The sequence below is a fragment of the Cuculus canorus genome, chromosome 15, assembly GCF_017976375.1.
Source record: "Cuculus canorus isolate bCucCan1 chromosome 15, bCucCan1.pri, whole genome shotgun sequence".
Classification (NCBI taxonomy): Eukaryota; Metazoa; Chordata; class Aves; order Cuculiformes; family Cuculidae; genus Cuculus; species Cuculus canorus.
In genome coordinates, this window is record NC_071415.1 from 7,061,852 (window position 1) to 7,077,240 (window position 15,389).

Below are 15,389 nucleotides of genomic sequence, written 5' to 3' on the forward strand. Positions count from 1 at the left end.
ACTAGGAAAGATACCGATTCAGTAGAAAGCCCTGGTAGCAAGAACGTCTGGAATTATATGTGTTTGGGATTATATTGTTTGTAGATTCCACCTGGGAAGGCAAAGTCTTTCTGAAGCCTGAGTTGTGTTTAGTCTCTAGGACACACACAAAGGTCTGTGATAATTATATGAGAATGAGTTTTGATCATTCCCCATGGGCAGGGCTGAGACCCTTCATGGTTAACAAACAATTACAGCTGGGTTTAAGAATCCAAAAATATTAGTAGGAAAAGTGCAACCACCTGTGTTTGGAAAGGGTAGGGGAACTTTAATGTAACAAACATGCTTGCCATGGGTTATGCTTCTAAGATTCCACGTACATCCAAACTCAAGCCACCTGAGAATACCAGGAAAAATAATTTAAATTTCTGTACACTTTGTAAGGATAGTGTAAAAAATATTTGTACGACTACATAAGCTAAAGGGTAATTTTCAAGGTACAGTTGCTTTTTCTGCCATTATAAGGAGGTTTGACCTAAGAATTTTTTTTAAAAAAGGAAGAAATCAATCACCTCAAGTTTGAGAAATTAACAGGTTAAGTGGCAATAGAAATAGGCATGAATTTCTATAGATCTAACAGTTTTCAGTTGTACATAATAGAGTTTACACAAAGTAAACTTTGTTTCTTTTCTGAATTTTGCTAGCACTTTGTGGCACCATACGGAAAAAGCCCTATGCTCTGCAAGGCAACATCAAGTCCTCAGTCTGTCTGTGTCCCATTGTCAGGGCTGTCAGAGCGACAGGAGACCCACTGCTTGACGTAACTCCGTGGAAAGTCCTCTCCCTCCTGCTCAAGAGGAATAGACTCACAGTTGGTCCGACTGTTTTGCTCAAATTCACAGTCAACCGGACTCCCACAGTCTGAGTCCACAAAACCACTGTCAAAAGTGTCCAAATCTATGCAGATCATAGGGTAACTGTCACCCGGCCTTGCAATGTGAGGGAAGAAGTCACAGGAGGCTTCGCTGTAGGAAACACTTTCACCATCAGGAGAAGGCAGAGAACCTGGATTTTCCAAGTCCCACTGCTGCAAGCAAAGTGCTTCTAGGATGCTCCCCATCCCTCCTTCCAAAGCCCTTTCTACTTGCTGGTGGGCTGGGACACTCGAACTCCTCAGGTGGTCTGTTGACACAGATCCTGAAGCAAGTATTTTGTCCTGGGTGCTCAGATCAGCCAGATGCAAGTCACTGGATATCTTTCCGTCTTCATCATTGACATTAACCTTGGGGTAACCAGCTTCCCCAGCACCACGATCTTCCTCACTGGTATGCTCATGTTCCCTCTGCACACAGTTACAGGTGCACCAACAGTTATAAGGTGTGAATTCATCAGCCACAGTCACAGTATCAATGGACAAATGTCCATATGACCGGTCCTGAGTCCCACTGCTGCTGTTCACGCTAGACAACAGAGACTGGCTATGCTGCACTGGGCCAGTCAGGCAAGACACACATGGCTTGCAAGGCAGATCTTGTCTCAGCTCACGCAGCTCCTCCCGTGAGATGGTTTTGGAAGGATGCATGGCATAAACTTCTAGGACTTCTGGAAGGACTACTCCACATTCAAAGAAATCGAGGGTCACTTTTGTATGGGATGCACCAACCCACTTCTGCATAAAAGGGCAAACAGGTAGAGAGAGAGAGAGGTTAGTATCATCAGGTTTGAGGTTCCACAGAAATGACCACTGTTCTTATGCTTTTAGAGGCCAAATCAGACTCTAAAATCACTGACTGCTCCAAAATAGCAGGGTGAGAGATGCTGTTATTACCAGACACAGGCAGCTGCAGGAGAACTGACTCAAGAGAGAGATTGAAAACAATTAGCTCTGAGACATTTGCATGGCTTTGAAGTTTTCTCTATGCTGCATATAATGCCACTGCACATAGCAGCATACCTTCATGCATCAGTCCTTTCCCCTGCCACCTCGTCCCGGTCACTGCTGCTCTTAGGAAGGATGGTGAACTTCTTGCCATATGTGCTGCATCTGCACCCAACACACACACGTAGCCCTGTTCTGTTGCTCCCCTCACCTCAGTTCCCTAGGATAGGCGTCAGGGCAAGGTTTTTCCCAATCTTTTGTGTGCAACCATGCTGCAGACCAGCCTTTTTCTCTCACAGTGACAAGAAGGAAGCAGGGATAGGGAGGGCACAAAGACCACAAAGAGCTGTAGCCACTGCCTGCTGCAGGTAGCACTTGGATGATTAGTGTGTGCCACACATTGAATCTTGCCCTGCTGTACCACCATTAGTGCTACATTCTCTTGCCCACGATAGCATGATGGGCCTTTAGTTTAACTTTGTCATGTGCTCCATTGGCTTGTGTAGCCCATCTATACCTTGAAATCTCCATTATGCACCAGATAAAGAGGTTTGAAAAAGGAAGCAGGGTCTGGAATACAAGCTTCCATCTTCTTCCACAATCTGGAAAATAAAAGATAAAGGCTTTGGAATTAAGTGCACATCACAGATGCAAAGCGATGCACCTCCAGACCCAGTTCAAGCAGCTGGAATCCCCTGCCCAACCTCACTGGCGTCACAAATTAGCAGATAGCTGAGGATCCAAGGATGTCCTTATCCTGTCAGAGCCATCTAATGGCCTTTGTTGTGAGCCTCACAGGAGGTGGGGCCTCAGCCCTCAGGACTTGTGCACACAATATTCATGCTAAGGAAAGAGGTTCCAATCTTTTTCCTTCCTAGAAAATCACCAAGCGTTGCAGATGCCTTTCCCCTCAGGCTGGCTCGTGCTCTGCTCCTCCAGGGTAGAACTCTGTCCTATGCACTTTTTCTGTGGCCGTGGGCTGTGCCAGCCCTGTCGCTGCACCAGTGCCCTCCTCTGTGGCAGCTCATCTCTCTCTCATCATCTTTGGGAGCTTCCCAAAAGGATGGAGGCTCCCAGGCAGTGCTGAGAGGCCTGTGTCAGCTTTGGAAAGGGGCACGCCAGCCTGCCAGGCTCCTTCTCCCCTCCGGCAACTGCAGAGTACAGACAGGACCAATGGAGCAGTCCAGGAGGCCCCACGTGCCATTGTCTTGTCTCAGAATGGCAGCAGAGCCCCAGAGAAAAGCAAGGCACCCTTGACAGAACACCAGCTGGATGGAGACCATGATTTGCTGGCTCTCGCATGCCCATAGCTCTGTTCACGCATGGATATACAAGATGCAAAGAAGGCTGCATGTGAACACACATCTTTACCAAAAGAATAAGAGCATTTCCTTCAGCTCCCTGAAGCATTCTTACCTCTGCTGTTTGGCCAGAAAGGTTATGACCGAGGCAGCGATTGCCAAGACAACACCTGACAGCAGCAGCCATCTCACGCCTGCTGTCTCTGTCACTGCTGGAGAAAGAGACAGGGTCATTCAGGCTCACCTTGCATTTCTACACTGGTCAATAAGCAAAAGATAGTGAGGAGAGTCCCTCAATTTCTATCCCAGACTTTCTCTGAGGGACACTGAGGCTGTCACCCAGGGCCCAGCAGTCTAGACATGAGGCCTGGATGGGGATGCTCAGAGAAGACTGCATCACGAAAGGAGCAGTTCATCAGCTGCCCTGTGGCCTGGCTACCCCACAGACCAACAGCCAACGCGCTTGGGGCAGGACAACTCCCTCCTACAAGGAGCACCTTTGAGACTCAGAACTCAGCTAACAGCACAGCACAGTGGGCAGCCCAGCCCAGCCAGAAGGTGGATGCAGGCAGCACTTATCAGCCCAGGCCTGAGGTTCATGTTTGCAGTAAGCAAGACAAACATGCCTGTATTTGCTAGACTTATTAGAATTTGTTGTAATTAATTAGATTTGATTAGAGTTCTGGAAGCATTCTCTGACACTGGCCCAACTGGAAGGACAAGGAGAGCTGGTAGGATGTACCAGCAGGGCTGGTTTTCAAAGTCAGTGGAGGACTCCATTCACTCCAAAATCCACGGTAGACGGTGTCTTCTCGGGGCCTGGCTCTCACTTGGAACTCATATTCAGTGTTGGCCTGGAGTTCCCATGGCAGGATCACCAGTGTTCGTTTATCTTCATGGATAGCTTTAGTCTTCTCAGTCTGTGAACAATTAAACATCAAAACATTCAGGGCTGGAGTGGCTCTTCTCACTTTTACACTCACTGCTGCACAGCGATGAGCCCTTCAAAGTAATCTCCTCTACTTTCACATTGTTTCTGCAAGGCCATGCTCTGACTGGTCAGAAAGGACCTGGAGGTGCTGGTTGATAGCTGGGTGAACGTGAGCCAGCAGTCGCCCAGGTGGCCAAGAAGGCCAATAGCATCCGGGCTTGTATCAGCCATGGTGTGGCCAGCAGGAGCAAGGGAGGGATCATCCCCCTGGACTTGGCACTGGTGAGGCCGCATCTTGAATCCTGGGTTTAGTTTTGGGCTCCTCACTACAAGAAAGACCTAGAGGGGCTGGAGTGCATCTGGAAAAGGGGAATGGAGCTGGGGAAGGGGCTAGAGCCCAGGGGTTCTGGGAGCAGCTGAGGGACCTGGGGCTGTCTGGTCTGGAGAAGAGGAGGCTGTGGGGGGACCTCATTGCTCTCTGCAGCTGCCGGAAAGGAGGTTGTAGAGAGACAGGTGTTGTCTCACAAGTGACAGGATGAGAGGAAATGACCTCACCTTGCACCAGGAGAAGTTTAGACTGGATGGATATTAGGAAATATTCCTTCATAGAAAGTGCTGTCAAGCACTGGAAGAGGCTGCCCAGGGAAGTGGTCCCTGCGGCGATTTAAAAGCCATGTCGATGTGGCACTTAGGGACAGGGTTTAGTTGTGGGCTTGGCAGTGTGAGGTTTATGGCTGGACTCAATGATCTTAAAGATCTTTTTCAACTTAAACAATTCTGTGACATCTTGAGAAGAAAATGAGTGATCAGCTTCCCCCACAGGATCCAGTACTTCTCAGCCAGCTTCTGCTTCTCAATTCTTTTTTTTTTTTTCTTTGTTTTCCCCCCAGTTTTGCCTGTTTTCAGTCCAGACAAGGAAAGAGAAACCCTTTCTAAACCATGAAATACCTTCTTCCACAGCAGTGGTCCTGTTCTGGTTGGTCTGGCTTCCTCTTTGCTGGTACATCCTACTTGGTGGTAAACCAACATCTCACTTACCTCCCAGGTGTCAGTCCTTCTCTTATAACGCAGCTGATATTCCAGCTCCTCATTCAAAAAGTAGAAAGGAGTGTTCTGGTAGATGGTTTCCCAAGAAATATTGTAGCCCTCTGAGAACACAGTGGTCAGATTGAATGGAGGTTGTGGTTTGACTGGAAGACAGGATGGTGTTACACTTCATAACCTTACTGCAGACAAGAGGTGGCCCAGCATGGTATTAGCAAAGGAGAGTGAGTAGGGAACAAAACTGGCCTGGCAGGGTGGGCCCTCCTACACAGGACAACATCCTCAACATTCCTGCCTCCTGCAGTCCTGAGCCATGCACAGAACCTCGCACCTCAGCAGCACAGTGAAGTCAGGCCCATATGTCTCTGAATATGCCTTCTGCCTGTTCCTGAGCCTCCTCATCCCCTAAGGAGAAGATCCACAAGGGACTAATACCTCCTGGAAGTGGAGCAGCTTGTTCTTCTCATGAGACAGAAAGACTCTGTGTAGCCACAGTCAGTTGCACAGTAAAGGAAATACCCCTCAATGTAACAGAGATCAGGAGAAACAGGCTGAGGGATACTGCATAAACCTAATGCAGATCCCTGCATCATAAGCGCCTGAAAGCAAAGCTCTTGTATCCCCTGCAGGGTGCATTCATATCTCAGAAAGCAGTAATGCCCAGACTCCAGCACTAGTCGGCAGGGTCCCTCACTGAGCTTTGATTCCTTTGTATGGGGACATCTCAGAGATAAGCAAAGCACCACTACAGTCTGTCAGTGGGGGCGAGGGGCTTTTCTGAACTGGCACAGCATCTGTCAAAAAGAGGATACTTCTCATGTAAATTTAATTTCAGGAGAATCCAAATAGAAAAACACTTTTTCATATGCCTACATGGTACCTGGCTGCCTGGCTAAGCATGCCTTTTCTTCACAGTTTGCTGCACAACTCAGAACACATCAATCTTCCACCAAGACAACTACATGATTGAACCCAGTCTTCCTGTTATGCAGCAAAGATGGCTAGGAATTGCCCCAGAAAGGGCAAGTGCTACCTCCATTGCATCTGGGACACCTTGTGCCACCACAGCAATAACATGTTGGTTCAAACATCCAGTGAAAGAGCCTCCTGGAACTCCTGTAAAGACATTTTTGGTGTTTGCAACTGAATCAATTCCTCTTGCCCTTTAATTTCTAGCCAAGAACAAACACTTGCACAGTCTAGGTATGAGACTGGTCCGGTGGAAATTTATCACCTGAGCCATCTCCAAGCTCAGCTTCAAGCATAAACATTTCTGTCATTTACAATAGCAATAACAAGAGCCTGGTGCTCTGTGTAGAGGAGTGCATACCACACATTGCCCCACCACTGGCTGCCATGCTCATTCCTTGCCGAGGCTGCTCTAGCAGATAGACATATGATTAGAGAGCATTTATCAAATCCACTGCTTTTGTACTTACTGTTTTCTGCCATATAAAAGCCTTTGGAAATCACGTGCTGCCTATCAGCTCCCTCTGTAACATCCACTTGGACTTTGACATCTGCCAGGATTTCAGTCATGTCCACTGTGCACGCATACTGTGTGTGACTGGTGTTCCTGGACAGTTGCAGGAGACTGCAGGCAGCCACAGGATTTTCTGGATCTTCTTCCTGAACCCTAAAACCACCAAAACAAACAAACAAACAAGTCCACATCTGCTACATCCTGTAGTTGGAATCCGTTCTGAACAACCAGACACAGAAATTAATAAGAAAAAAGGCGGTAACATATCCAAAATTTTATCTTTGAAATGTGATGGATTTTTTTCCTTCTGTTTGTTCAGTTTAGTATCTTTGAGAGAAGCAGGAAAGTGGTGTGGGAGTGTTTGTGAAAAGGAGAGGTGCTCAGCAGGGCTGCAGAGCCCAGGGCTGCCCCTCCATCCTTGCTGGGGCAGAACAAGCAGCCATGCAGGGCTTGGACAGGGAGCCCTGCCAGCCCACACAAGTGAGAAGCCACTACCAAAGGCAGTAAAGGGCAAGGTATTCCCTGGGCAGGAGAGAAAACAATGTGAAGGGAGGCAGAGCCAGTGCAGCAGTCAGTGGCAAGCAGTGCAGTCAGTGGACGCAGGAGCCAGGGATCCTTTGCTGGGGGAAAATCCAGCTGATAGCTGGAGTGTGACGTACCAAGCGAAAACCAGCATGACAGCAAGAGCAAGAATCCTGCCTAAGAGAGAGAAAAGGAGAACACCCCTGTGCTGTGGCCACGTTACAGGTTCCTGCTGACTGCACTTTCTTCTCCCTGCTGAGACATACCATGTCGCAGTGAGGTTATACAAACTGGCACCCAAGTCATTTCTCAGGATGCAGGACAGGGTCTCTACGTAGTCCACAAAACAAGTGAGGTTTTCACAACACTTAGCTGTAGGTTTGGAAAGAGAAAACACAATATCAGCTTCCATGATGAAGCAAGCAAGACTTGATATCGACACACACCGTCCTCAGGGCTCCCACTAAATCTGAAAGGAATGGACCACTCTGTGCCAGACCCCTGAAAGCCTCCCGTTTTGGAGCATAATGTGTGTTCCATCTCTGCAGAGAGGCAAGTCACTGATGGCAAGATAAGTGTCAAATAGAAATCTATTAAAAGTGCTGTGGCAGCAGAGAGTATGCCAAAATACTGGGAAATGCCCACATTGTGACTGAATTTTCAAACTGATCTCTGTCCCCTCTTACAAAGTCACCATAGCAGTCGCATATTATTTCTGCAAGAGTCTTAGCTTATGTACCATATGAAAGAGGCATGGTTAGCCAACCAGAAACAGCAGCATTGTCAAACATTTTGATGATACTACTTCCTAAACTGAGTACTGTTCTTTGCTAGTCTAGTGTTTGGTTTGTGACATCTACATGATGCTTTGCACATTTTAAAAAAGTGGTATTTTTGTAATTCTTTACCATTCTCTCTGTTTACTATTTTCTACAGCTTGACATCTGCAGCATCAATACTTTCCATGTCCAGCTGCAGAGGCTCAGAAAATACTTTTCATTGAATTTTGGTAAGAAAATATTGCAAATTTGCAGTTACAAATTTCCACAAATCATTCTGATACTAAAGTGAGAGGCACAATTTATTAATCACTTAAACTGAACCAAACTTCTAAAGAGAACTTGGGAGGCAATTGCAGAATTGATGCTGGTCCTTCAGAAAATGAGCTGATTTGAAAGTGGTTGCAAAGCAGCATTTGTGCTCTTCTAATTGTTTTGCATGAACTCTGCTACGTATCGGTATCCAATATGTGCTGTACAAAAGCACTGTTGTTCCACGCATAACACCCTTCAGTTACGTCTCTGGATTTCAAAGCAGGGAAGATGGCAGTACAGTGAGAAATGTCTGCATTGGTGACTCCTCTCTGGGCAGCACCTTGGGCTGACAAGAACCACAGCTAATACGCTAGAGACAGCGGAGCAAGAAAAGGCTTGCTGGAGATGGGGCATGCCAGGCTGGTGCAAACCATGCCTGCTACAGTGACCGTTCATCTCTCACAGGTACAATTACACCTCTTTTTGATGGGAATAAAATTGTCATCAAACTCAGGGAAGATCTCAAGCTTGTTACATGCATGCTTAAACCAAGCATGGGTTCTCCCTGCTATCAGGACCGCCCTCAGCCTGATGGGAACGTATTTCTTACAGCCATTGGGCACCTCTGGTGCTGACCGTGTTGTGAGCTCACCTCCCCTTTGCCTGCTTAGAGAGGCTGCACTCTTTGCTTCCTCCTTTCCCTTTGTGTTCAAAAGAGTTGTTTGCACAAGATGAGAGTAAGCCTATGCGGTATGCTCAACAACCACAATGCCCGATTTTACAGTTAAATAGAATGTGGTATGCAGAGAACAAACATAGAATGCAGCTAATGTATGCATCAGTGGGCCACAAATATCTGTTCCACTTTCCATCTGAAATTACAGCCCTCGCAACAGAGTTGTCTCTGCATCTCCAGTCACAATGCACAGCAGGCACGTCCAATGGAGGGTGTAGCTGAATTCTAGGCCAGAGCAAGGTCAAAGGAAAACAAAGTCCAGCTTTTCCCACTGACTTCACTCATCACAAAAACTTCCACCTCATCCTGTTGCATCAGCGCACACCCTGCTCTCCCTACACTACGCTGGGCAGAGCTTAGGTCTGGGTACCAGACTGCTCCAGATGTCAGGATGGTGACAGAAGTAATTTGGGGATGCTTGCAAGAGACTGGTCCCAAGGGTGTACACAAGCTTTATCAAACTGCAAGTGATTCAAATGGTGTGGTTGCCGCTTTGTTTCATTTTGACTTTTTCATTTCACACTGACTCCAGAATTTTGTTCTAAGCTACAAATGTATCTTTGGGAAATCTATCTTTTAAGAAATTAAGGAGAAGACAGCTTTTTACTGGGAAAGGAATGATGAAGTGTCCTAATCCCCATTAGGTCCAGGATGAATTGTCCATCCTTGGCAGCTTCAGAAACAAAAATCAAATACTTTTAACAGTAAGGTCTAGTTTGGTCCAAACTGCAACTAGTGCAGGGTAATTTCTTGGTTTGTGTTACACAAAATTCGGACAAGACATCACAGTGGCCCCATACGGCAGGAAGACACAGCTCTGAATTCACCTTTTCTGCTAATTTAGGTTTGGAACAGGTCCAAAGCTCTGCCTAGAAGCAGCATGTAAAATGCTAAACTTGCACCCATTCCCTGCAGCCACTGTTGCGGCTGCCTTTTTTCTGTCCAGCTGACCTGTTCGGAAAGTCAGCTCTGAGTCAGCTGAAGCTTGCAGGGTGGCTGGGAACCAGAAGGAAAAGTGGAGTTACTGCACAAAGCAGTCCTGAGCAAAGGGGCTGAAGACCAGGAGAGTTTCAATCCACTGTCCTTAGTTGCTAAAAGTAGCCATAAGCCCTAGGTAAATCCTAGTCTCATCAGAAAACCTTTCCTATGGCAAAAGGGTTATTTTGGGGGGATGGCAATTCTACTCTAATGACAACAGGAGATATTTCAATGCAAGGTAGGCACTGCCTCTGCACTCTCTCCACTGGTGCTGCTCCCTGGAGAGGTATGCAGTCTGGCTGAGCTCTGCCTGACTGTGCATCTTCTTGTGTCTGTCCTCCACTGCCCATGAAGTCTCTTCCTGAAGTCCTTCCCCCATGGAACCCTATCCCCTGGCATCCTATCTTGTGCTTGCTGTTCCATGGCAACCTTGTGCCATGCACATCTCAGCAGAGCCTGTGTCAACGGCCACCAAGATAAATCCTATGGGTGTACAGTCTGGAAGAGAGATCTGGGAACTTACTGTATTGGAAGAAAAGGAAGAAGGAAATACTCTGGACCCATAGTTTGATCCTCATTTTCGTTCTGACTGGATGTCCTGGAATAAAAACAAAAACAACTTAAAAAACCAAACAAGCAAGCAACCAGTTAAAAGCTCAGCTCAGCCATTGACTTCTGTGTGGCAAGTTGAGGTGGAATTAACCTTGCTTTCACTTAAATGTTCAAAAGTAGTGTGTCTGAGTTGAGCAAGTCATCTTGGCTCTCTTCTATGTATTTACTCCCTGGGCTAAGGGAGGGATGACCAGCAGCCCTGCCAACTGGGCAAAACTCAGGGCAGTGACATCTCTGCACCTCGCCAGCAGCATGTGCATAGAGAAAGCAGGACAGGGACCGCATCTATGTCTATCCATGCAACAGGAAGGCACTTGGGTTAAGTGCTAACTCATTTTTTTCTTCATTGGTTTCCTGCAACTAGAAATGGTTTGCATCTAGGAGAAGTGACATTTCTGTGGCTTAAACATCTGTACAGTGAATTAGGCAAATGAGTCAGAATGTCACTGTGGATCTGTATGAGCAAGGCTTGTGAGAATGCATTGATTTGGCCTGCCCGTGGCCAAATAAGCAAGGAGTATCTAATTAAGGCAGATCAGACAAAAAATAACAGCCTCCTACGTGGCACAAAAGAGAATGCTGTACAGCACTCACTTCAGGGGAAGGCTGTCCTGCTGCAGTTTGGTGAAGAGAACCTACAGGGAAGTCTTCAAAGAAGAGGACAGCAGGATGTTTACAACAAAATGAGGAAACAGCATTGCATACCGATGACTGTTCATCCCACAGACCCTGCTCAAAGACCAAGCCCTTAAGCCACATAACACATTAATGCTCTGATTTCACAGTATTTAACATTTACAGAAAAACACAGATGTACACAAAAGGACTTAAAATGAGGTCCCCGCAGAGTATTGGCTGTTGACACCTGGGATAGATGTCACCACTGTTTTCTCAAACTCTTCTGAAATGGGCTAAGCTGTCTGGGAATAAGACTTTGGAGTAGCTTTGAAGGCTACTACATGGTCTCCCTGGAGCCTTTTCTTCTCCAGGCTCAACCACCCCAACCCCCTCTACCTGTCTTAACAGCAGAGGGGTTCCCCTCACCCTGATCATCTGTATGCCAGTCCTCTGGAGCCGCTCCAACAATCCATGTCTTTTTGGGGCTGGGAACCCCAGAGCTGTACACAGGGCTCCAGATGAGGTCTCATGAGAGTGGAGCAGAGAGGTAGGACCCGCTCTCTTGACCTACTAGCCACAATGGTTTGGATACAGCTCAGGATATGCTTGGCTTTCTGGTCTGCAAGCATACGTTACCAGCTCATGTCCAGGTTTTCACCCACCAGTTCCTCAGGGCTGCTCTCCACCCCTTCACGCCCCAGCCTGTGCTGGTACTGGGGTCTGCCCTTGCCCAGGTGCAGGACCCAGGTCTTGGTGTGCTTGTGCCTCCCCCCCAGCAGCAGCAAACACCCAGACAGTCACTCAGCTGCGAGAACGGCAGTGAGGCCTCTCCAGCTTGGGGAACATTGGTGGTGTTTAAAAATTTCCCAGGTTTACTCAAATAATGAAAGCAAAATAAATTTAGCAGCCACCGAAAAAGCCCCTGCAGCCCCACATGAGCTCAGAGGTATGCTTTCAAGGCGCTGTAGTATCCAGATGAGCTCAGCAGGGCTCACACAGGAGGTGCCACAAGCATCTCTTGGTTGCAGCACCTCCACCCTGCAGAGGAGCAGCCCCTCATTTCCTGCCAAGCGCAGCCTGCGGAAGAAGCACATGCTGCAGCTCAGCAAGCAGCCCCAGGCACCCTGCTAGACCCCCTCACCTGCTGGGAGGAGCAGGGCAGACAAGCTCTTTCCCCACACTCCAGCTTTCCGCATCATACACTTCCTTGAGGGAACACCTCCTTTTGACCCCTCTAGTCCCAGTTTTCCAAGTTTTCCCAGTTTAATATCTACTGTCATTACCACTGTTCCGGTAGTGCAAGCCCTAATCACTAACACACTGCCCACTGTCCAACCCTACCCTGTGCTCTCACTCATCCTTCTGCTGCTCCTCTCCAAATTCTCATTCCTTCAAGGAAGGCACCCAGTTATCCCACCATCTGAAAGCTCACCTGACTTCGTGTTAGATTGGCTGCACCATGAGAACAGATGCCCTCAGGACGGGCAGTCCCCTGATGCCGCACCTGCTCCTGACATCTCCGCAGAGAGCCCTGCTCCTTGCAGCACAGTGAACAGAGGAGCTGTGCCAAATGAACCGGCCACTGGGCCCAGAGGTCACTAGCCCTAGGGATATGACACACGCGATTGTCTACTGCCTTTTGACATCGTGCTTCTCCCTGTGAAACACCTAGAACCTATTGCTGCTGGGCTTGGAATATTCAGGGGTCTCTCAGCTCAGGATGTCAACAACCTGTCCGTTCCCACCGCAAAAGCACATGGTCATGGTGGTGGCTGCTCTTCCTCAGGTCTTCCTGCCCTGGCACGGACAGGGACCCAGCAGAGGCGCTGGGCTGCAGGATGGAGCTGCACCGTCCCATCCCACGCCTTGCTGTGGGCCCATCTCAGCCCCACTCCGCCTTGTGCCTGTCATGCTCCACGGCCGAGGCCATCCTGTGAGGCCAAGAAAGACAACTCGCTGCCTCTTCTTCAGCAGAGGAAGGAGGAGTTGGGCCCTCAGAGCAGTCTGCAGACCCACTGCTTCTTTCAGAATCCAACTGACAGTGCCCACAACATTTCATGTTTATGGCATTTCTGTAGCTCCCTCATTTCAGCCCCGCTCCCACCTGAACAGACAGAGCAATGCAAGGGAAGTCTTTGCTTCTCTTAGCTACTGGACTGTGGTTTCTTTAAAATGCATTCTCTGTTCTCCTTCCTCTGCTCAGATCAATAGTACCATCAATCAAACGGGACAGGAATGACTGAACAGGGAAAAAGTCAAAGCAACAAGCCCAAGTAGCTCATCAGGAAGATGTCTTATGGTGATATCAGAGGCTGCCATTGAACACTGGAGTGAGGTTAATGTAGAAGGCTGTAATCTAGAAGGAAGCCTCCTGAATAAGAGCACGGTAGCAAAAATAAGACAGAAAAGCAGTAGGATCTGCTAACACAGGCGAAGCAAGGAAACAATACTTCCTCCCTTGGGACTTCATCATCCCATCTCTTACTCTTGGTAGTGCCCACAGATTAGTCCAACGCTTCTCTCCTTCACTTCATACAGTTCTACCTCAGTGGGGCGGGGAGGGACTGCTGCCTCCGAGAGCATGACAGAAAGGGTCAGTGCTTTATGTGTCTGACTGCCTGGCTGTGCTCCAGGCTGTTATGACAAGACATGGATCTGTGCAGAAAAACAGGGAAAGATGCAGCTCTGCAGCAGTGTCTCTGTGGACTCTTATCGCTGACCTCATGGCTTCACATGGATGTACAGCAGACCGTGTTCTGAAGTTTCCTCCAATCAGGCCCTCTGTGAGCCTTAGCCCCAGCCTGTGATTAAGCCCCTCACCTTCCCTAAATCCCTCCATTTCTTACACCTTTCCTGCTGGCTTCCATCTGCCAGCACCCAGCTCATGGCATTGTTCACCTGGAGGGAAGAATGGCAGTGGGCAATGAGGAGAGGCAAGAACTTATTCTCTATCTGGCATCAGAAAAGTCCTTTCTATCACCTCCTTTCAGCTTCTGTCTGTGAAACAGGGACTCTGAGATGGCTTTATGCATCCTTGAAGCACAGCTACTTAATCCTTATAAAATGTCAAGCATTGCACATCTGCCAAGCACCATCGCTGCAGACTCTGCAGTAGCCTAGGGAACGGTGTGTGAGAGCACAGTAATAAAGTTAATTAACCATTCATACAGATGTGTGAAATATAACACTACAAGGTTTTAATAAACCAGAGAATAGGAAATAGGACCAATATAGACACAGACATTCACAAAGAATGCTTTTTGTAAGGATCTGGAAACATGGTGCTATAAGGTGCCAAAGCTGGATGAAGCCTCAGCTCACAATTCAAAGTGTCTTCAGGAAATGTGTACACTCAGATAACTTCCATAAGTCTGATTAAGAACTAAGTTTAAGACAAATAATAATAAAAAAAATAAAATCTGGTATTTTCAAGCACGAGAAAATAAACTTCATATCCACACCCAAGCGAAAAAGAGTGACTGTCAGTCCACCAATTACAAGCAAAATCAAGCTTCCTTCTTGAAAAGGATCTATTATCAGTGTACACTGCCATCTAATCGCAAAGCCAAAGCAGAAGGGAGGCAGAAGGGTTCTTGAGTTGTCCAGCAGAGGCCAACAGCACTGACACGAGGGGCACAAGGGCCACGTCAACTGTAAGAAAGATTTATAGTGAAGTCACAGACAGCAAGCAGGAACAAACTGGCAGCAGGGAAAGTCAGTGGCAAAGCGGACGTTACCTTGCCCTGTTCTTTCAGCCCTCCAACGCTTCCATGCTGCCCTGGCTAAACCATCGCTGTGCCTGCAGACACTGCTCACGCGGGAGCTGCAGGGCCAGTGGATCTCTTACCGAGTGAGAGTAAAGCCTACTTGTGCACGGCCAAGGGCTGTAGTGTATTGGAATACAGAGTGACAAATGGCTGACGTCACCACTGTATCAGTATTACTGTGCCGATAGAAGGATGTGGTGAGCAGTGGAGGCAATGAATTCGGGTCCAAACACCCACACAAATTTTATTACTGTATTGCTCTGCTATCTTATGTGAGAAAAAGGTGGGAGAGCAGATAAAACCTCACAAGCCTCATATAAAAGGTCAGAGTGGGGCTGGTGGAGTGGGAACCTGGCAGTAGGGAGGCATCAGCGTCAAGACATTAAATGCTTAAGCTTAAAGTTCAGTGTGTACCACACTGCAGATAGCCAGGTTCCACTGTGCTCTGCTTCCAGCTGCCTCAAGAAGGGTCCCCAGGAGCAGGGCACCAGCACTACTCTTCCAG

The 15,389-nt window shown here is 47.8% G+C and overlaps 1 protein-coding gene across 6 annotated transcripts in view; it reads right to left on the minus strand.

Moving 5' to 3' along the window:
- Positions 1-2: 2 nt before the first annotated feature.
- Positions 3-15,389, minus strand: part of IL21R (interleukin 21 receptor) — a 24,903-nt gene continuing 9,516 nt past the window's right edge. For 2 of the 6 annotated variants that reach the window (XM_054080446.1, XM_054080445.1), the window contains exons 2-9: positions 10,411-10,485; positions 7,406-7,511; positions 6,574-6,770; positions 5,129-5,280; positions 3,902-4,079; positions 3,275-3,371; positions 2,376-2,460; positions 11-1,648 (exon numbers count right to left, since the gene is read on the minus strand). In XM_054080446.1, the coding sequence (XP_053936421.1) occupies positions 740-1,648; positions 2,376-2,460; positions 3,275-3,371; positions 3,902-4,079; positions 5,129-5,280; positions 6,574-6,770; positions 7,406-7,511; positions 10,411-10,465 (1,779 nt within the window). In that variant the 5' untranslated portion in view covers positions 10,466-10,485 and the 3' untranslated portion in view covers positions 11-739. Of the gene's footprint in view, positions 1,649-2,375; positions 2,461-3,274; positions 3,372-3,901; positions 4,080-5,128; positions 5,281-6,573; positions 6,771-7,405; positions 7,512-10,410; positions 10,486-14,854; positions 15,007-15,389 lie in introns of those variants that run through there. The other 4 variants (XM_054080444.1, XM_054080442.1, XM_009567465.2 and 1 more) reach the window with 3 other exon arrangements.